At 40.9% G+C, this 23,323-nt stretch overlaps 1 protein-coding gene and 1 long non-coding RNA gene across 2 annotated transcripts; one reads left to right on the top strand and one right to left on the bottom strand.

Annotated features, from left to right (window-relative positions):
* The first annotated feature begins 7,574 nt into the window (after positions 1-7,574).
* rgma (repulsive guidance molecule BMP co-receptor a) lies at positions 7,575-23,265 on the top strand. The gene is made up of 4 exons (XM_079500474.1): positions 7,575-8,313; positions 11,548-11,663; positions 17,431-17,948; positions 19,879-23,265. Exons 1-4 carry the CDS (start codon positions 8,300-8,302, stop codon positions 20,581-20,583), a joined length of 1,353 nt encoding a protein of 450 aa, XP_079356600.1. The 5' UTR covers positions 7,575-8,299; the 3' UTR covers positions 20,584-23,265.
* LOC306922697 lies at positions 14,491-16,786 on the bottom strand. Its single transcript, XR_013789955.1, has 3 exons — positions 16,233-16,786; positions 15,928-15,979; positions 14,491-14,630 (listed from the first exon to the last, which is right to left on the bottom strand). It is a non-coding gene; the product is annotated as an uncharacterized lncRNA (long non-coding RNA).
* Positions 23,266-23,323: the final 58 nt, after the last annotated feature.

Raw genomic sequence — 23,323 nt, 5'->3', positions numbered from 1 at the left:
CCTGAGTGTTGACATTTCCTCAGCTCATTACCGAGCCATGGTACACTGTACACTGTATGAAGACAGAGAGGTCTACTGCAAAGATGACCATATATGACACACTGTTCCACAGCACAGCCGTCTTGGATAACAATAGGCCTACAGGAGAAATGTTTGTATGTTTATTTTCCACTGATTTATGTTGCATGCCAAAAATAGAAGATATGTTAAGCTCACATCGTGTCGCTGCGACACGTTCTGGGCTTGTAGATCAGCAATTTTCAGCACACGACACCATCATATAACAGAGCATAATGGGAAACAGCTCCTCTTTGGCCTGTTGGTAGAGATACTGTATAGAAGACGTCTAATGAGTTCAAATTAATTAGTTCTTTCAGCCACTGCAGCATTCCACACTCCAATGATTTTAAGGAGACTATAAATATTTCAGTATGTAAATGATCTTATTCCAGGGCAGCAGCATTGCAAATTAATTTCCCCTCCATTGCCATAGAATAGAATTATAGGAGGGAGCACTCACTTTTACTGAGGAATTGACCCATGATATTGGCTCAAAGCTTATAAATGAATTTGAATCTGCAATTTGCTCATGAACTGTATGATAGTGTCATCTATCATTAGGAATCAGCTCAAACTTATATACTCCTCTCCATAGGAGAGAATCATATGGTTTATTTTTTGAGTGGTGTAAACCACTCCTACAACTGGCTTTTGTGTGCATAAAAAAATGACCATGGTTGCTATGTTCAAAATAATTTCTGACGTAATTAAATCACACCCGGGTGAACTGGATGACCGTAGCAACCGTGGTCATTTTCTCTGCGCAAAAAAAGCCAGTTGTGAAATCACATCCGGGTGTGATACATACATTTATCAAAAATGATAGCTTTTTTTACTTAACATATTTTGTGTGATTTCATTACGTCAGACATTACGTCAGACCACAGCTGATCATGCTATATAAAACCTTACACCACTCAGTTCACACGGGTGTGATTTTTTACTTTAGTCAGCTGTTCCTTTAGTGTCAGAAAGATGAGGGTTAGAAACTTTAAAGGCAATGTGTGTGGCCATTTCTCAAGGTTAAGATAATTGTGGAGAGACTCTCCTTTCTCATTAATAATGAGAACGTATGACATTAAAAAAAAACCACACACACACACACACACACACACACACACACACACACACACACACACACACACACACACACACACACACACACACACACACACACACACACACACACACACACACACACACACAGTATTGTTTTACTCTCTAATGTTAGTTTCATAACATCAAAGTATATGTTTCTGCCTTAAGTATTCAGCAACATCTTGATTACACCACTATTGCCAGCACACGAAAGCTGCAAAGTGATTTGGGGCCACTGATCATTTGCTTGCAGCTGCAATAACTTGGGCTTTTTGCTCCAGTCATTGTGACAGGATGGTACAAAAGGAAGGGCAAGATTTAGCCCCCGCAGCTGTGCATACAGGACGACACGACAGGACGCTAATAAAGTTCAACAACCAAGCAGGAGAGGCAAAGGATAAAGGGGAGAAGAATTCATTCAGGCTGGTTGATTATTTTCCAGTATTTAAAGCCGAATGTCCAGGCGACATTTGGCTTGAAATATAAATATAAGTAATATTTGAGCTGAGAGTTGTGTCAGATTATGTTGCAACCATACACATACAATGAACACTCATAATATAGGGTTACTATGAAATCTCCTCCTCTCACCTCTTTGACTCTCGCAGTGCAACATATACAATATAAACATATATAATATAGAAGTACAGTAATCCATTGTGTCTATATACATGTAGCTACATCTGTTTACTGTAGCATCTACTTAACTGATCTTCTCTTAAGTGCCTCTCTCCTCCTATTTCTGTTATTTGTTGAACATTTATACGCTTCCAAATATCAAATGGTTCATGAAAAGCAAAATGTACAGAATGATAATGGTGACAGAAAAGACACAGATGGCTGCTATGACATCATTGTTCATTTCTTCATGTGACCAATGACCATCAAGGCATTTCATACTGTGCAAATTGTAAATCGAATCTAATTTCATATTCACACATTATATCACCCCTCTTTTTTGGAGAGAACTTTAAGCAGCGGGAAATTATAACGGCAGCTGTTTACTGAGATAAGCCTCGGTTTTCCAGTGTTGTCTTCATGGGGTCTACTAGTGTAATAATGGAGAAATGTCTGCGGCTGCCGACCATTATTCACAATGTAAGTGCAGTGTTTTAAAAAGATCCTGTCAGGTGCATAATTCCTGTGATTATTCATGGTCTAGATAGAATCATTATTCATTTAGCAGCATCCCTCTTGGTAATTTAGTTTGATGTGGTGGTGTGTCATTCATTCAGATCATATCTGTTTAGCAGCGAGGCTAATTATTCTAGCAGGCTACAGAATACACACACTGTCTATTGTAGTCCATGTCTAGAATTAAATAGTGTGCATAATTCTTGTTGAATCACAGTCTGGGCTCATGAAAAAAAAAGAATCACCTTTCCTGCCTCAAATGAGAACGTGCACACTGTAATGAAGGTTTATGCATTCAGGTCCATTCCTCCATGTGCAAGGATCGGCATTCATGCTGTTACTGACTAAGGGGGTTATTCCACACAGTGCTTTGGCTCCACATATATCACCAGTAAATACATCATTTTAATTCACACTCACACCTTATTTACCATGACATTGATATTGAATGCATCCTGCCCTCCTTCTAAATGTCAGCCACGTAAAAGAAACACGCCTACATATTTACGTTCATTGACTGGTGAGGGATATATATTGATCATCTCTGTAAAGAAAGACCATCAATCAACACAGGATAATCCCAGTTTGAGGGAATACAAAACTGGAGAAAGAGGTATAGGCCTACCGTTTATAGTGACAGGCACATTTTAGTATGCAGCAAAGTAGGCCGACCGCCTGTACAAAACACAGGTAATTTATTCTCTGAAATTCTTGGTAGAAGGGAACCAAAGACAACAAATAAACCCCTTTAAACTATATTTGCTAATCATTTTATTTATATTGGTATATTTCTATTGGTAATACTTGTGCAACAGATATACAATAACAGCATATTTTCCATCTCATGAATGTATGTGAATATTACCGTAATTTAACCGGTCATGTAGGCTAGTACATCTCCATGTAGCCTACTACATGAATATGTAAAATAGGCTAGTGATAAATAGTAGTCATACATGTTGACATAACAAATTCAAATCCAAAATCAGAACAGAGAAAAACCTTTTGGATGGAACTAAAGGGACGACATTTTATGTTGAACCAGATTTGCAGGTGGTTGTCAGAATTGTCAAAATATAATATTATTACCACCATGGTCACCTGTTGTGGATTATGTTCATGAATTTTTCATGAAGTCCACAGGAGAAGGGATTATCTCGTTAAACACTGTGCGATTGGGAGATAAATGAGCATATTTATTTTTGATTGATGCACCGACCACATGATGAGGCGAGTGTATCTCTGGGAGCCCTGTCAAATCTGTCTGAAGAGAGTCAACAAAATGCTGGGACGTCTCGGGAAATTGGTGCAGCTCACTGTGGCAGGCTCATTAATATGCCATGGGTAGAAGATTCTAAACAGTGAATGTAGCAAAGGTCAACAGCTTTTCATGTTTGAGTTTTGCTCGACACAGCACCAGAATCTCAAAACAGTTGCATTCACTCCTACACACCATGGTGCACCAGGCCCCCACACACCCTTAAGGGCAGTATGTGTGCTGACAATCTGTGGCAAGTCGTTGAGAATTATTTGACTGTAAATTCCTCACCGTAGGAAAATCTTATCCTACGGTGAGGAATTTACAGTCAAATAATAACATAAAGTCAATAACATAATAAAATTTCATACACAAACCTGGAATGCCCCCAAAGCTAAACTAAATCTACAAGTGAGAATGTAAACTAGTATGGAAACACAGGTTGTCATCACTTGGCTTGATTTATGAGAAGTCGATTGATCAGCAATTAAAATGCCTATAGACTTTGAACAAAAACTCATTACAACCATTGTTGTTTAATACTTACATTTTGGAGATATAACAGTAACACACTGAAGAGATGTCTCAATTCAAGGACAATTCTAAGCCAGAGAGGCAAGATTCTAATAATAGTCTATAGTGTAAATATCCGGCCAAAAGGATGTCAGCTCTGTACAGTTGTACATGCAGTTGTACAGGTATGGACACCTTTACAGGTCCATTTGGTTCCATGTGTACACTTTGAGTTACACATCAGTATTACTACGGTTAGGAAAGTTACTTTACATCATCATCATCATCATTCATACATGATTTTGAGCTCCATTACACAGCAATGTGTGTATACATGGACAGTGTATTGTATGTCTGTCTCCATGTCTGAGCACAGACAGCTGCAACACCTAAAGTGGCCAGTATTGTACAGCACAGAGTACACTACAGTACGAGCCCTGGGCCGTTCCTGGGGCTCTGCATGTTCCGGGGACCCCCACACGACAACTGTTATTTCACGACCATTTCGGACGCGGGGCGGCTCGCCGGCCTTTCTGGATGTCCTGGGGAATGGGGACCCCCCCGGGGACCCCCACACAGTACACTACAATACAGTACAGAGCACAGTACAGTAACTATAACAATAAATGTATAGTTGCACCTCACACAGGTGTGATTTTTCTTACCTTTATGGATTCTTTAAAGGTTGCCTCACCAACTGTCCATCATTATATGTTGGTTGGACAACTCTCAAATAAAACTTTAAGTTATTTTGGTGTAACGTTTGTAGGCTATTTCAGCTGGTAATTGGGCTAGCACTACATCAGAATATCAGTAATAATATTAAGACCAGTGGACCAGATGGATAAAATTTGAATGGCAGTGCATGGTACAGATTATGGATAAGGATGATGGAAACAGTGCTGGTGATGATTTCAAGCTATAATATAAACAAAAGGAAACCAAATCAACCAAAGTACATATAACCGAGGGAAGGCCACTTAACAAATGATAAACCAGTACTTACCAGCATCAAATGCATCAAAAGAACAGGAAACATGCAAGGAAACTAAATATAACCAGAATACTCAAACTGAATGCCCTTTTGAAGGCCTTCTGCAATCTGTGCAGGTGTGTTCCACTTCCACTCACTCAATTCAGCACAGTGCAGGTGTGTTGCAACTTGCAAGTGCCCAGTCTGGCCGGTGCATAAATAACTAAACTAATAAGAATGCCATTGCCATTCATTCATTGTCATGTCTGTGTTTCAGTGTTAATTTCAGTTCTTTGTTTGGGGTATTTTTGTTTGTTTGGTTTTTGTTTTTGTTTTTACTTTTTGGTTGGCCTAACCTCATTTTTTTAAATATTTGTTTTTGTATCAATTGGTTTTCACTTTATAACTTCTTGTTGTTATACCTTTAAAGGTAACCGGAATGCTCGGCAGCAATACCTACTCGGCCTAGAATGTGCAATATGTTCTGTCTTGTTTTCTTCTTCTGTTATGTTTTGTCTGTTGCCCTGCCATGAAATAAAATGGGTTGTGAACTTTATATTGGCTATTTGGTGCTGGGGATCCCCTGGGACCACCTCAAGGACAAATCAGTTTTAACCCTAGTTTATGCTTCAGTTTTTAAATTTTCTTTGAAAGATGTTGACAAATCTTGAAAAGTGTGTAATACTTTTGAACAACCTGTTTTGAGGTCGCCGGATTTGACTGGGGCTGAATAGGTATTGGTGCCTATCGTTCCTGTATCTCCTTTAAACTGGTTGACCATTTTGTTTGTTTAAAAAACCCAAAACAAATGGAAACAATAAAACCTCAAAACTGTTGTGCCTTGCCTGCTTGGATCCTTACATGTTCACTTGAGGACGTGTTGGTCGACACCATTAGACCAATGTTAAAGGTTAAAGTTCTTAGTCCTATACAATTTGTCACATACATTGCTGTATGCGAGATTTGTGCGTGCCATGCCATGCGCTCGGGAATAATTTTGTACTTCTACCCCCCCAATCCAAACCTTGATGCTGAGTGCCAAGCAGGGAGGCATTGGGTCCCATTTTTACAGTCTTTGGTATGACCCGGCCTGGGATCGAACCCGACCTCCCAGTTTCAGGGCAGACACTCTAACAGCTCTTAAGTGCGTAATGTAATGTGACATAAGGCTGAAAAAAGGCTGAGATACACTTTTTGTTCACAGCACACACCTGACAAAAGACCATTGATATTAAATATTGATGATGATAGTTAAATAGAATCGTTTAAATCAGAAGCTAAATTATGTAGTTGGCCCTTGGGTGTTTTAATATTTTCTAATATGCCCCCCTTTGAAAAAGGTTTGGACACCCCTGCTCTATAACCACAAGGCCACTGAGCTGGTGAGCTGGTGATATCTCAAGCAAGTTGCAAGGCTTCCATGAAAAGGGTTGTCATGTCAAGTACCACTAGCAGTCAGACCACTGTATGGGCCTTAATTGAGAAATCAGGACTGGAGTAAGGGTTATTTGAAGGAAATTCCAGGAGGATCCTGAAGGTGAGGGTTATTGATTACATAGTTACACAGTTGTTTAGCACTGATTTGTTCTGCAAAGTGAAATGAAAAGAATGCTCTAGGGCTGTTGAATGTTTAAAGCATGATTGCACAGACTAACTATACTGGTGCAACTAATGTTGTGTTTTCTATACTTCAGCAAAGGCAACATATGTCCACCAGCTGTGTTTGAGATGGGGCCAGCCGCATCGAGCACCTTTAAAGCCATTCTTTTCACACCAGGGTGGCAGTCTTTCATGTCTGCCTGTTACGTCAATGTTAAAAATGTTGCTTCTCAAAGGCCATCAGTGAAGGGCAGCTCAGGGCTGTGATTGCAGAGGGGGTGTTGCAGGAATCAGGTTCTTGCTGGATCGACAAAATGATGAAATGTGACACCTTCAGAAATGATTCAAATAATGGGTACGTCAACCATTTATATTTAAAGTTGTACTTGTAAATGCATCAGTATAGCTTTATTGTAATAAAACAAAGGATACTTTACAATAAGCATGAGTTATACTCATCACACTGCTTTCGCCACAATCTTGCACAGGAATGGTGTCAGCTGGAAGCAATACATGCAATTCAAATGGTCATTCTCCTTGGTGAGATTCATGTGTTTCTTTGACTGTATTAATTTATGTGATGGGTTTCATGATCAGAGAGAGCACACTAGCACAGAGCAGTGAGATCCACTTCTGTTCTAAGGGTGGAGGGCGGCTGTCCATGTAGCTTAAACTGGGGGGGGGGGGGGGGGGGGGGGTATTTTACTTCAGTTTGATCCTAAAACACAGGTGCAGCTTTCTTGGAGTCCTCTGTATTTCCCCCTCCCTTTCTCACATGCCTGTTTGTCCATCTGATCCTCCATTTACAGTGTAATTATTACGGCTTTGTATTTTCCCCCCAACCAATGATTTACTGAGTTGGATGATTATTTAAAGTCCACAATAGATAATAACATTAACCCAGCTCTGTGGAAAATCAGCATCAGTAAAATACAAAATGATCAAAGGAAAAAAGTGAATAATATGAATGTAATGTAGCCCTAACAAATCACTTTAATTATTTGCAGCAGTCCTGTGTGAGGAATCCTCTCCTCCCACACACTAGTCCTGATCCAGTTGTCTTGACACAGCTCGTGGGAATGAAATGGGGTCCTCGGCAAAGAAGACTTCGGGTCCCGGCGGCGTCATGCAGAGACGATCATTGTCTCTCTCACACTTTCTAACAAGCCATTTCACAACATCGAATCAAGGCATCGGGCCAGCCTGATCAGCGGCACTTCAGCAGCAGCTAGCCCTCGGGTCTCTTTTTCTCTCGACGTCGACCATAAGCAGCGCTAGGAGTGCTGGAATAAACGCACGGATGATGAGACCGTTTGGGAGTTAATCTGTTTAAACATTTTCACGCTTTTTGACCGTCATAGTATAGGAGTCAAATGAATTAAACAGACGAATGGTTGCAAAGAAGCCTGACTCCGCAAGGACAGCCGAAATGAATATGAACTAAGAAAAATCACCTTTATTTCATTGTGCAAAATTGTGTTAACTTTGAGACCCTTCCGGTGGACATAATGTGTAGACTGGCACATTTACCACTACGAAAGACAACAATGAGTGCGTTTTATTTGGGATTACTGTGACAGATACAACGGGTCTTTTGGAGAGATTTAGGAGTCTCGCTCTTGCGCTATCATCTGGTTGCGCAGGACTCAAGTCGTGGAGAGCCCATGCAGTCGCAAAGGTTAGTTTGTTCGACACTTTGATTTGAACCGATATTAGATTAGTTAAAATACGTATACCTATATACTCACTCACACTGTTATTCTTCACGTTTGGTTAGATGTTCCAAACGGTCAGCCCCATGTTTAGCCACGAAATATCCTATGGTTATAGGATTATTTCAGATACCGGTAGCCGGTTTGCTGCGTGCTATTATACTGATATAAAACTGTAATAAACCGAATTTTAAGGTGCGACTATCGGCTAGTAAAACAAAAATATTCGTAAGTCTGCAAAAGGGTAGCTAAAACATGATCCATGATGTATATTCCACCAATACTTTGATTACTGGCTATTGCTGTTTTTTCTTCTTTTTTTCCAGATAGTTAATTTCCATATTATTTAATTATTCAGTGAGGTCATTGCAGACGAATCATAAATGCATATTATTACGATTCCATAAGTCGAGTTGAAACTATATTTTTCTATAAATAATGATATTGTCTGTCAGTGTGGGTAAAATAAACCAGGTTATTGTCAGCTGATAGGCACCTTTCACGCAGCCTTAGCCTACTGCATAACTGTGGCAATTAGGTTAATAGACTTCTCCGAATTTAATGACAGGTTTTGCTTGTCCTCAATGCCCAGGCACTAATGCCATGTGCGTTTGTGACTTGTGTCATGATTTGAGGTTTCAAGCTCATAACAAGCGCCATCTGTTGGAAGAGAATAAATCCTCCCAGATTGTCAAGACGGAGGCGCCTTAATAGGCCGTATAAATGTTTTATAATTCGCAAAGCATATGAGAGGTATAGGGTAAACTTGCCCACATAAAAGTGTTTAAGCTTATATTAGAGTAGCCTACATCTACCTTCAATTAGCCTATACTGTAGGCTTGACATGAGAGATATTATTGAGCATATTATTGAGCAGCATCAACATATTGCATATAGCATACATTCAGTTTGCTTAGATGTTTCATAATGAAACTGATGGCGTTTGGAGTAGCCCTACATGGTATCTATTTATCTGTTGTCTCCCTTATAATGCTGGGAATTATTTATCGTTTAAAGTTAGGGTACAGGTGTTCCTGATATATGAGCGTTTTAACATTTTATTTTAGGCCTATATTTATATATGCCTAGATTATGTGTAATTTATATGTTTATGTTGACTATAAACTAGAAAAAACTCAATAACTATTTAATAAATTATTATTAACCTGCTTTAATTATTCAACAGGTCAATCAATCAATTGATAAACATCAATTTGTTATATCGAGCAGTCATTCGGTCATATCATATGGTTGATAATTGGCATATCTCTATAGCAAACACCTGGTAATGATTTTTTCCATGGGCATGCAGTCATCAGAATAATTTACAGTGCATGTCTAATTCAGAACAGAGAAAGTCATGGGCATAGCCTATCATAATGGCGGATACAGCCCTACTATAGGCTACTATAGTAAACAATATCACAATTTACTGAATTTAGCCAGTGTGAAAGGTGATTATAATAGAAACAGGTTATAGCCTATATGCTGCAGAATTCATGAGAATAATGAGATTAGTGGTGAAATAATGTGAGCTACAGCCTAGTATAGGCCTATATTCAACTTCCAACGTTAAATTGTCTTTGAATGGAACATGGCTATCAATTTGTGGTGAAACTGGTTTCAATTGTCTTACATTGATGATTCATGAGAAACTTTTTCAATCAGCATGTGACAGGTGTGACAGCATTCACAGGTGCTGATGACACCTGGATTTGTCATTACAAGTAGCATGCCTATGTTAAAAACACGTGCAGCCTCTACATTTGTGTACTATATGTTTCATTGTCATATAGCCTACAACTTGGGGACCTGGATTTGTGAAATCCTTCATTTATGTATGCCATTCATTACATTATATCCAGAGGAACCAGTCTCTGTTGCCCACGCTGTCTGGAAGCATGTTGAAACAGCCGAAAACCTCTTAATAATTGTATCTATCAACCAGTCAAGGGACAACAATTACAATTTACAATTTACAATTTAGGCATTTAGCAGACGCTCTTAATCCAGAGCGATTTACATGAGGCAAGAACAAAAGTATGGGAATACATCACATATATAAAATGCATTTATCAAGAAACATGCGTAAGCTAAGAACGTAACTAGAACATATCTATATAATGACACTATACATATTAACTATACATATATACTATACTATGCTATACATATGTACTATGATGTGCTATGACTACTGCAATTATTGTGCTGTCTACATGACATGCTATAAGTCTGTTTCAAATGCTATCTAAGTCTAAAAAAGTGCTATCTAAGGGAGTATAGGATAAGTGCTATGGGCCATGATGGAGTCTGAAAAGGTGGGTCTTCAGACTACGGCAGAAGATTGGGAGTGATGCTGCAGTTCTGATTGCAACGGGGAGTGCATTCCACAGTTTTGGGGCCAGAATGACAATGACAATGTCATTGTCATTCAACGCACTCTGGAAAAATACAGGCACAATCAGTGTGTGGCTAGCAATGCAATGCATGCACTGGGCTGGCAGTGTTTGTGTTCAGTATACTGTTGGTTGTAGTAGTAGGCAACTATAGGCACCAGTGTCTATATTCTGTGTTATTCACTGACATGTGGCAATTTCTATTGTGATATAGTGTGTGTGTGTGTGTGTGTGTGTGTGTGTGTGTGTGTGTGTGTGTGTGTGTGTGTGTGTGTGTGTGTGTGTGTGTGTGTGTGTGTGTGTGTGTGTGTGTGTGTGTGTGTGTGTTGTGTGTGTGCGTGTGTGTGTGTGTGTGTCTGTCCACTCCATATTCCCCGCAGTTTGTGATTGCAGCGCATGCAGTAGCCTACTACAAACAATTATTGGGCAAAGCACTAAGCAGCGCTGCGGGTCAAAATGACTTCGTCGTAAAAGTGTGAGATGTAATTTGAAACTGAGAAGGGACTTAAGGGCAGAACGGCCAGCTCTGATTGGCTCAGTCAGTAGCAGCCCGAGACGTTGCACCTTCTTGACACTCCCTAAAAGGAAGATCGATTGCTTGCCTGTCCCGTTCGCTGTGGATTGGAATTCAATTGCATTGAGCCGAGTAGTTGTAGCGTAACAACACTGTAACTACTAGTGGAAGTGGTGATGGTCGCACACCGCTCGCTCATATGCTCCTATGGATTGTACGGATTGTGCTCTTGCTCTTCAGTCGGTTTGCTTAACTACCTCTATCCTTCCGTGATCTGCTTTGAACAGGGAGAGGAGTGAAGTGCGACCCCGAGCTGGATGGATGGTTATGGGGAAAAGTGCAAGACCCTCGGCCCTTGAAGTCTTCAAAATCCTCGCCGTGTTTCTCTCAATATTTCCGTGTGGTAAGTTGCAAAATACTCATCGTAGACATACAAATCCACGATTAAGAGCAGGAACTGGACGTGTTGGCAGTGCACTGGCAGTGTTTAACGTGTATTTCTTTCCGCTGAAAAGTCGTTGTGCGTGCCATCAAGGTAGAGTCGTGTTAAAGTATGTCCATCCAAGCAAGCTGGATGGTTGGATGTCCTGTATTAGCCTATACTAAACGATTTAAATGCACATTAGAAAAGGTCGTTTGCAAAATGGTTCCCCGAATTGCCTGGGTCGTAATGACTTTTACTTCAACATTTAAAAAGGCTTAAAATCTTTGCTTTTGGCTGTATCATGATGCATCTTTTAGTTGCAACTGCTGCAAGTGCACGCAACTTGCATCTACTTTTAGCCTGTGATGGTATTATTATTATTCCGAATGAATTATTAAGTGAGCACTGAGCAATAGTTCTAACACATTCAAATGGTGAAATGGACCTGGTTTTTGTGTGAGACGAGACCTGATGCTCTCCTCTGGGCTGTGGTGTGCTCCCACTGCAGCCTGAGCCCTGCAGTCTTGTTGTGTTTGGGGGATGGGGATACGGGAATTTGGGGGGGGGGGGGGGGGGGGGGGGGGTCGTGGTATGGTATTGGGGGTCTTTACCATTAGCTCCTTCAAATTACCTTTTCATGCAAGCCGGAAATGGCAATTTGCAGTGTTTTCATTGCTGTTATTTCTAGGCTATATATGCAATGCATGGTAGGCTATTTGATGTGGAACAGAAGACTATTAAAAATCAACCAGAACCATGCAAAAGATAACATTGTTGACAAACAGTCACACCTTATCGGCCGTCTATAATAAAGGAACACCTCATTCAAGTCAAGTTAGGTGCATTTGCCAACCCTTATCGTTATCGGTCTCCCTTTCAAGTCTCTTACCGTCAAACAACAAAGTGATAGCGATAGTTGTGGCGCTTATTTCAGGTTAAGATTGGTATGTTGCCAGCCAGTCAGCCACCGACCCTATTAAACATTAGAGCAATCAAACGCATATTGTAGGCCTACAATTCAAATGACAAAATATACGTTTGGCTCCAACGTTTTGATATCTTATCCTTCTGATGTTTGGTGAAACTTGTTGCTCCTATAAATGAAAGCTTTGTTAGCGCTGGCAATCTCTCAGTCAGTTACCGCAGTAAACATTTGCGTATGGAAAAAGGTCTGAAGGACATTTGTGTTAAGAGTTGCTCAGATATAGCTATATACCAGGGAAGACATTTCATAGGCATGCACTTTTAGAGCAGTTTTATGTTAAAGGATCAGTTCGCCACTATAACATGGCATTTGTCATGCTTTAGTATGATATGCGTTCATGAAAAAAATATAAATATTTTCATTTGGCGATATAGTGGCTGACAACGGCTCATGTAACGAGCCGAGGAACGGTGCGCTCATTTCCTACATTACCCACAGTGCATTGCGCGACAGACAGACAGGCAGCCCCAGGCAGCTGAAAGTTTCTCGTGTTGTTGTTGTTTGGAGTTGCAAGCGATAGAAGTAATAATAGCTAATATTTAGCGGTAGTAATAGTAACAGCAGTAGTGGTGGTATAGTAGTTAGTAGCCTAGTCTCTGGTAGTAAGTAAGTAGCGGTAATAGTAGTGAGTTCGAACGTGCGTCGGACTCGAGATGCCACTGGCTGGCTTTGTTTTTAGAACTCGTTATGACGAAAATACAGATGCAATCATCCAGCTTTACTCTGTACTGTACTCGGACCACTTTGGGTGTGCAGTGAACATTTCACCACCGCAGATATCTTCCAGTTCGACCGCAATCTAATGGAAGAATTGACGCGGATCATCATCATCGAAGCAGAACAGAGGTATGTCGTAATAAACTAAAGCTACGACCACATGCATTTCCTTTCAAAATACATGGTTGTTGTTACACGTGGTTGTTGTTGTGATGTCTATAAATGAATTTGACATGCCGAGTGTCTCTGATGCTTACAGCTAAAGACCTTTTTTGCTGTTTGTAACTGGAACACCCTCCACATAAACACCACCATTTTTCCTAGCTCTGGTCCATAGCCCTGCAGAAGGCTATGGACCAGAGCTACATTTTTCCATATCAAGCTTCAAACTACAAACCAAACATAAAAGCATTTAAAACCGGGAAAGCATCTGTATTAGCATTGGCTATTCAAAAATAGCAGATATACAAGCTCAGTGCGTCACTTGGTGCCGTGCTGCGAGCTTGTATACATTTGCTATTTTTCAACATTTTTGCAAAAATGAAAAACCTTATTGTTTACCATATTGTCTCATGATTGGTCAGATAGGCCCATAATTGCATAATACTTTATTTGATGCAGGAGCTGAGGTCTCGGTGGCTGTCTTCGACTCAAGAGATGAAGAAGTGGCTTTCAAGGAACTCCCATGAAGTATACAGTATATTATATAGATACAATTTACTTTGTATGTTGCTGTTGTACACAATCTGGATTGATAAATCAATGTACTACTCTTAAGCCTTTACCAATATTGTCGTGCTTTTACTGAAGTACATTTTAAATTCTGGACTTTTACTTGTAACAGAGTATTTCTATATAGCAATATTGATACTTTACAAACTTTGCCTGTGTGGCCTTGTTTTTTAAACCTTATGTTACAGTACAATAAAACACATTCACTTATTCACTTATTTCCATTGTGGTCTTGTTTGCATTCAGATGTGAATGAGTATTAGGAATTGGTCAAAATGTATAAATACCATACGCCTACATGAGATAAAATAAACAAACTTGTCATCAAATCAACTATCTTTTAATAGTACTGATATATATAAAAACAGGGGTCTATGGTTGAACTGGAAACTAACAAACTAGATGTTCTATAGTCAGAGGTCACTGAGGCAGGTGGTTTTTCAGGCTTTCTGCATGATGACACGTCACTGGAGCTGCTTCTGGCCGAGACAGGACAGGAGCAGACGCACATGCTGTGGTGAGAGACGTAGAGTCAGTAATGGTGAAAGCACTCAAGGATTACTGGAATGGACGATTGAGTGTGTAGGCTATGTACAGTATGTTTCTTTACTGATCAAATGAGTAGGTAGGCTACAACTGAGTATCACATATCAATCATAATAATAAGCAGACTTGGCAACCTGACTGTAGAAAGTAACAGTACAGTAAAGAACTTGGGGGTCATTATTCTGAATTTAATTTTAATTCACACAATCATGTTACCAAGATTGCCTTTTTCACCTTTAGAAATATTGTATGAATCAGAGCCTGTCAGTCATTAGATGATGCAAAAACACTGATCCACGCCGTTGTTTTTTCTGGGCTTGATTACTGCAATGCACTTTATTCTGGACTGCCAAAGAAAACAACTGACCGATTACAACTTGCGGCAGCCAGAGTTTTAACTAAAACTAAGAGTGTCACGGCATTGGCTTCCGGTTGTTTTTAGGATTGATTTTACAATTATTGGTCTGCATCTGTGACCTACCGACCTACATGACTGCCTGCCTAGATATGTCCCAAACCACCCCCTCAGGTCCTCACAGCTGGCTTGCTCGATGTGCCTAACAAATGGCAACAAAAAAACACAGTGAAGCAGTTTTCAGCTTCTACGGGCCGACGGCGTGGAACAAACTCCCACTGTACCTTTGACAGGCAGTCTCTAGACATTTTAAAGCACAGCTCAAGACCACCTTATACACTCTTGCTTTTAGATTTATTCATGTCCTCACTATTGCATTACTGCCATTTCAATGTTTTATGCCTTGCGTTTCTTTTTTTTCACCATTGCTCTGTAAAGCACTTTGAGCTGCATTGCATGTCATGAAAGGTGCGATACAAAGTTTTATTATTATTCAGTGCAAGGCACTTTGCTTGTGTAATTTGTACAATGTTGTCATCAGTTTTATAGTTTGTTGATTACTTTTGATGCAGTAATGATCTTCTTTTTTCTTTTGAGATATTACAAAAGGTTAAAAGTCAATTCACTGTCATCTAGTGTGATTTACAGATACAATTCAATACTACAGTGTGAAACCGTCTGTGTGAGACACAGTAGGCCTATAGTATAAATGACAGTATATTTACTACATTTTACAGGACTTTGGTTGACCACTGACTTTGTAAAAGCATATATAAATATATGAACCTTTATTGAAAATGATATGCCCTTGAGACGTGTCATCTAGTTTTCTAGGGGGTCAAACAAAATACAGCAAATACAGTAATGTGCTTTATGTATAAAGTTTGAGTTGAGTATGTATGGCTCACCATCAGTCCATCAAAGACATCTTCAGCTTCATCAGCCTTCTGTACCCATGACCTAATGGACACAGGTATAACACTTGAATGTTTACATTGCTAGCCCTGAAACATACGAGCCCATGGCTAACATTGCTTCAGATGGCATGCCATACAGTTTTGAATTGAATTAATGAATAGTTGAACGAATAGAAGATGTTTGGACCGAAAAGTTGTAGGCTGAAGCCGTGCCTAGCCTCTGACACTTTATGTAAACAATATGGTGTGGCGACACACACGTACACAAATAAGCTGTAAATACATTGAACACTTACTTCAATCTGAATGTCCCTCTTCGTCCATCAGGCTTCGGTTGCAACTTCCAGTTTATTTAGGCATCCTGAACGCAGGTTCCCAGTAACACAGTCAACAAACACTATCTGGGCAGAAAAAACTTTTCCTGGGCAGAAAGGTTTGCATGTGCGACGCACTGGACCAGGGAAAGCTACTAGCTAGGTCGCTCCAGCAGGCAACAGTCCACACCTCCAGATGCAGCAACTAGCAGCTGCTCTTGTCCCCGTCACTGCATTTCTTCCTCCGTATATTTCTGGTTCATATAACGACCCTAACGCAGATTCTGCCAATATGTGTAAGGGAAAAATCCCCTGGAGCAGCCATACTGACTCGTTGTTTTCGTTTGTTGTTGTGTAGACAGGGGTGTCCTTCGCGGCTAGGCTAGCTACGGCAAGCCTACCTGTCCATTGTCCCTGTAGTTTCTGAAAGCCTACCGAGTGTCCACCACCTACGTCATTTTTGGACAAATACGTACATGGTGGACAGCTTTGGAAGTGCGCCCACGGAGCTACAGAACACCAATGATAATAAACGGGCGCATTTTAGCATATATGCTAATGATTAAAAACACACAGACTAGGTTGAATAGTGGCGAAGTGGTCCTTTAATGGTACATTATTTTAGAACCTGCAGCCAAAGCCACTTCTTTCAAGATGATTATAAAAGCTGTATTACTCATTGATTACAGTGCTTACAGTGTATCCAGTTTGACCTGAAGAATGGCCTGTCACAGTGGTCCTGAAGACCCTTTAATTAAACAACACCAATTAATGACCCCCAGGGTTAAAGTCATGGTTACATTTCTCACACTTTACTGTATTTAGTTCAGTAGCAGTTATTTTCTTTGAGCCTGAGCAGGTTGCCTCTTCAAAAAGCCAGTGTATCATAGTTGATGATTTAGACACTGACTTTCTGATATATTTTTTTTTGTAATTTGCTAAATCTGAGAAATATTTTTATTTTTATAATGTAAAAAACAAAATAGGAGAAACCTTACGCATCATTGCTGATAATTAACTCATTTCGATATATTTTCTATGTATCAACAATGGTAAGGGCAATAATAAACAAGCATTATCAATTCAAATGTAGGCTATTTACGCCTTATTATGTATTGCTTCTACAGGTTGTGGCATGGTTACCTCTTTGTTTTAACATGTGTGTCTTTTCCCATGACAGTGAGTCTCCAGTGCAAGATCCTCAAGTGCAACTCAGAATTTTGGGCCTCCACCTCAAACTCTGGCCCAGAGGAGGAGTTTTGTACTGCACTGCGGGCCTACAATAGCTGTGTGCGCCGGACTGCACGCACCTGTAGGGGTGACCTGGCATACCACTCAGCCCAACATGGCATAGAAGACCTTATGAGCCAACACAACTGCTCCAAGGAGGGGCCCACATCCCAGCCACATGCCCGCACACCACCCCCTCCCCCACCGCCACAGCTGCCACCTGACAGTCAAGAGCGCTCGGATGGCCCGGAGGTATGCCACTATGAGCGCAGTCTCCCGCGTCACTCAGCCCCGCCCAACTACACCCACTGTGGCTTCTTTGGAGACCCACACCTCCGAACCTTCACTGATGATTTCCAGACCTGTAAGGTTGAAGGGTCCTGGCCACTTATCCACAACAAATACCTGTCTGTTCAGGTGACCAACACCCCTGTAGTACCTGGGTCCATGGCTACAGCAACCAGCAAGGTATAAATAATGATATCCCTATCATTCTCATCCATGTTCACATTCACACAGAACACTGGAGTTATTTGTTCTATTCTAACCATAATTCCGACTTGGACTTATGGCTTGTTCGCAAGTTGGGACTTGGGTCTAGCGATGCATAATAAAAACATATTTTGACAGAGCAGAAATCAAATATTTATGTGCATGTTTTGCTCGCAAGAGTGTCTTATCCACTTTAATGTGGTCAAAGTTGTGGTGGGAGCGGTCAGGTTTTAGTGTGGACTCTGGTTAACATTTGGATTGGTTCCATAACACAAAGAGGCCATATATGGAACAATTGCAGAAATCTTGATAGTACGTTTTATAAATGATATGTCAGTTCAGTATAATGGCAACGTTATTTCATCAAATATGTCTATGGGCCTCCAGAATGCTCACTTTTCACTTTCCCTGAGGACAAGGCAAGATTGATGTTTGGTCTGCTTTGCGTGTATAAGTCCCTGCTATACCAGTGACTTTAGAACGTGTTGTTTCAACTAAGTGTTCAAGCCATGCAGGGAACTGCCGATACTTTCTCCACTTTAGCTGGCTCACATACCTCATAAATTATCGTTGTTTTCTTTTATGGTACATTGGATAGACGGGGTGGCTGTCCCTGAAATGGCCTTGGGTAGAACTTAAGGTCATAAACAAAGAATTAGGGGACAGACGGTATACTTGTAGGCAAATTCAGTTACAGTTTATCCGCATTTGGTATAATTTTGGAAACCGTTCTAATGTGCCTTGGTCACTCTGCAGAATAGCATGAGTGCAGCATTTAAACTGAGGTATAAGAGGACTTTGTCCACAATCACAATTTGAAGAAAGAGCAATTTTCTGCAATCAAGGTCTCTTAATGATGTTCTATTTAGCATTCAGGGTTTTTAAAGTAATGGTATTTTTATACTGCTGTTCTTGGAAGCAAATGAGACAGCTTTTCAAGATCTAGAGTCTGGACAAAGGGAAAACAAGGCAGCAGCCAATACCACCTGTGCAAACAAGGCTCCCATGGCTAGATAGGCATGTTTCTACAGCTTCAGGGAATAGCACTGGCTAATGTTAGCTTTGTTTATTTGATTGGATAATTAAATAAGTTGTGCATTTCCCTTCATCATTAAACGATTCACATATGAACCAGCCCGCACGTCCCCTTACTAAAATCCTAAAAGTGGTCCAAATTTGTATTTATGTGATGATGTGTCAGCACTTGGGAAACTGGGAAATGATTGGTGTAGCATGACCTCGCTAGTAGGTAGTGAAGTGAAGTGACAAGTGAGTCTTTAGGCTGAACCTGGTATAACTGCAGTGACAGCAGCTCATTGGCTTCTTAATGAAACTGAGCTCACAGAACGGTGAGCAGTCGTACTTAATTAGGCACAGAGCATATCCCCTGCTCTGGCCCAATGCCACTCCCTGGAGCACAGCTCTGGGGTTCACACGCAGGTTTTTCAGCTCCATGAATGGATCGTCTTTGTGTCTGCAAACTGAGGCCTGATTTAACATGGCCGAGACTCATGTTTTTTGAGGGCGTTTACCTTGGCCTCCCCCATGTTGAGCCATAGCTGAAATGTGACACTTAAGTGGGGTGGTAGGTTGGATAGGACTATATTGCTCAAACTTGTTCTAAAAGAACACTATTTAGACAGTGCACCCACCGACCAGTTGTTAGAACATTTACGGAGCTGATACGCTGAATGAAATATTTTTTGGTTTGTCTGAAACATAACATCATCTTGTGGGTCCTCGTCATGTTCAACAATGACATTCATCTGATGTTTAGCCCAGCTTACTTTCTATGTTTGACCAATGAATGACAGCACCTGTAGCCTGCCATCAATTTGCATTTCTTAGAATATTCATGTTTACAGCGATGACTTCTAATGGTTTCTCTCTTTCTCTTTCCACAAAGCTGACAATCATCTTTACGAACTTTCAAGAGTGTGTGGACCAGAAGATGTACCATGCCGAGACGGATGAACTACCTGCAGCATTTGCTGATGGGTCTAAGAATGGTGGAGACCGGCATGGAGCTAACACGCTCCGTGTGGTGGAGAAGGTGGCTGGGCAGCACGTGGAAATTCAGGCCAAGTACATTGGAACAACAATAGTGGTTCGGCAAGTAGGGCGCTATTTGACCTTCGCCGTGCGAATGCCGGAGGAGGTGGTCAATTCTGTGGAGGAAGGCGACAACCAAGACCTATACCTCTGTCTTCATGGTTGCCCCATGAACCAGCGCATTGACTTCAGGACCTTCCGGGCTAATGCGGCCGAGACTCACGGCGTGGGAAGGGTCCGGAGCGGTGCTGCTACGCATGGTTTCACCTACCAGTCCGCCAAGGCCAAGTGTAAAGAACGCCTCCCTGTGGAGGACCTATATTTTCAGTCATGCGTGTTTGACCTCCTCTCCTCCGGAGACATAAACTTCACCATGGCTGCCTACTATGCCTTTGAGGATGTAAAAATGCTCCACTCAAACAGTAACAGATACCACATCTACGAAAAGGATGCATTTATAGGTAACTCGGCACAGAGGGTGAAAAATCTACCCTCACTCTTCCTCCTGAACTGTCTGGCTGTGTTGCTGTGGATTGATCATTGCCTAGTTCATCTATAGTCGTGTTCAAGCAGCATCTTCACGATCTGTCAGTTAGTGGTAAATGAGTGCTCTTGTTGTGTTGTACTTGTACATCAGCTCCACTCCGGTGCTCTGCTTCTTGTCTTGTGTGACCGGTGGCTGCCTGGCCAGGCCACCCTTACCTCCGAATGGGGACTCTGTTGTTTACGTGTACTACTCAGCCTCGTCCCAGCAGTACGTCTCATTTTTGTTGCATCGCCATGTCTCAACTTCAGTCGTGTAAGATGGGACGAGTTACCCTGGCTCCTTACCTATCATCATTCAGCTGGTCTGTAGGACCGGTCTTTGATGGCAGGTGTGGTGGTGAGAGAGACCCCACTACCGCCAGAGCTCTGGGTATCCAGCTGGGATTAAATCCCACATTCCCACTGGGGCTGCATGCCTACGAGAGGCTGGATGAGATGATCTCTTGCAGAAAGAGGAGTTTGCTGATCCTCCTCTACTGATCCCCTCGTTGGTGCCAAGGCAGTGACGTTTTCTGTGGCTCATGTGGCTCCAGTTGGGGACCTGACAGGAGCTTTTGTTAACCTATGTCCAGAAGGAGCCCCATGTTTGATTAGCTTCCAGCTTTGGAAAGGCCCGAGCCTTTCTTAGGAAGTGCTCAGCCAAAAGGATGTCAGTGCAGTGTCTCCAGTTGTCTGCTGTGGAGATTAATAGGTCATATTGTTGTGTGTGTGTGTGTGTGTGTGTGTGTGTGTGTGTGTGTGTGTGTGTGTGTGTGTGCGTGTGTGCGTGCGTGCGTGCGTGCGTGCGTGCGTGCGTGCGTGCGTGCGTGCGTGCGTGCGTGCGTGCGTGCGTGCGTGCGTGCGTGCGTTACAGGGAGAGAGGGACAGAGTGAGTGAGAGAACACTCTCCTCGGAAATGGGAAATAGAGCTTGTAGGGGAGAACTATTTCCTATGTCTTTATATTACACCCAAGACTCTAATATAGAAAATTCATGGTGGTCTAGGGTCAGTTGAAACTGAATATCTGCCAAGTAGCAAATTATAACTGAACTGGCACAGAGTTGTTATTTCACTCCTTCCATCTGTAAACTACAGACACAAATCCTTGTCATTATGACCACAGTCAGTGTTTGATATTGTAATGATTTGTTTTTCATCAAATGATCAATTCCTTATATAACATTTACTTACTGTAACACAACAGCTAAGAACAAATTTAGCTAAAGGGCATCAAGAATGCAGCAACGTTTACAGATTGTTTACTTACCTCTTGAACCATCAATCAACAAATCTCCACGGGGGGAAAAAGGGATCTACTCTTACATTTTGTGAATGTTTTTTCCCCCCTTCAATGTGGCCATCTGTCTCCAGCAAAGGTGCAGATGTTGGCTGTTATTTGGACCGGTTCTAGTTAGAAACTAACTTTAAGTGATCTTGCCTATATTCGTAGTTACATACTAGCCAGTTTTTGCATTTACAATCTGCTGACATGGCTTGGAACAAATTATTAGCATATGTGCGTAGACATGAATTCATGGCGTAAGTGTTTGCCAAAGAAACAAGCCCCCGTGCCAACTATTTCCTAACAGTAAAAGTTTCATCTCTCCGTCTATTTGGAGGAGTTTAGTGATTCACATTGGGGATTCTTAGTTGTATGTATATAAGTTGTCTCAGTGGGTGAATTTGTGGTAGCAAAAAGGCCAAAATGCTTTCACAGAACCACAGTGACATGTATACACTGTAAGACTACCATTTGCTTCTGTGCTGCAGTTTTAACCGTTGCTTTTCTGATGTTCATGAAAACATTCCTTGCTAGGGGAGTTTTCCATTTAAATTTTGGCTCTCAAATACAGTGTCTGCCTGGTAATGTAGTAGTATAGTTGTCATCCTCTTAGATACTATTACGTCTTTGGGAAAGGTTTCATGGTAATATTTACTTACACTGAAGTATTTGGCAGAAATTACTACTGCTATGGAAAGTATCAATGCAGAATGACAAAAAAGTGATCACGCCAACAAATAAAAATGATTGTAATGTTGAATCTTGTGTTAATAGGTGTAATTTGTATTGTGGTTTTATAGTACAGTATATGGTTCTAAATGTGTAATGTGAGATTGTATATATGTTTGTGAGTTGCTGAGTTAAATTTGTATTTTACCTGTTGTGTTGAATTTATCACTACAATTTTGTATATGAGAAACGTTTTATTGAATGTGAACCTTTTTTAAGGGATTTTGCAAATGTATGAACACAACAGAACAGCCAGTTATGTGTAGTTACAGTATATTGATCATTTATTTACACTGGTCCGATCTTGGTGCCAGTTCTCTATGGTCCTGATAACATCCAGGTTATGTTTTAAGCTCACTCTGGTTACTTGGTGTTAGACCAAACTCTACAGGCTGGATGCACTCCAGCCCATTTAAAAAGGGAATGGGAAATGTTCTGAGGTGTTCATGTTTTTGATTTAAAAGCACTTTATGATTTGATTTCATTTAGCTCTTGCTTTGTTTGAACTTGATTGTGAATAGAGGTTGTCATACTTGTAATAGTATAAAATACAGAATTGAGAATAAAAAATAAAAAATAAGAAGCCAAATGGGACATGCCAGAAAGATCAAACTGTGTTTGTAATGTAGAGCAAAAGTGGTGCCACACTCACCATCTGTTTATAATGTAAATTATTTATTGAATAAAAGATAATGTCTTGTTAATGAGTTGCCTTTTGCATTTGTTGAATGCTGGAGCATTTGTAAAGTGTCCTCTTGTTCT

The sequence above is a fragment of the Electrona antarctica genome, assembly GCF_951216825.1.
Source record: "Electrona antarctica genome assembly, chromosome: 5".
In the NCBI taxonomy this organism is placed as follows: Eukaryota; Metazoa; Chordata; class Actinopteri; order Myctophiformes; family Myctophidae; genus Electrona; species Electrona antarctica.
Note: the sequence above shows the minus strand (reverse complement) of the source record. Positions and strands in the feature narration are given on the sequence as shown.

Bases quoted from the DNA above. Each gene is read 5' to 3' on its own strand.
- rgma (XM_079500474.1), top strand. The intron at 11,664-17,430 runs GTAAGTTGCAAA...TTCCCATGACAG, and splicing joins TCTCTCAATATTTCCGTGTG to TGAGTCTCCAGTGCAAGATC. The intron at 17,949-19,878 runs GTATAAATAATG...CTTTCCACAAAG, and splicing joins TGGCTACAGCAACCAGCAAG to CTGACAATCATCTTTACGAA.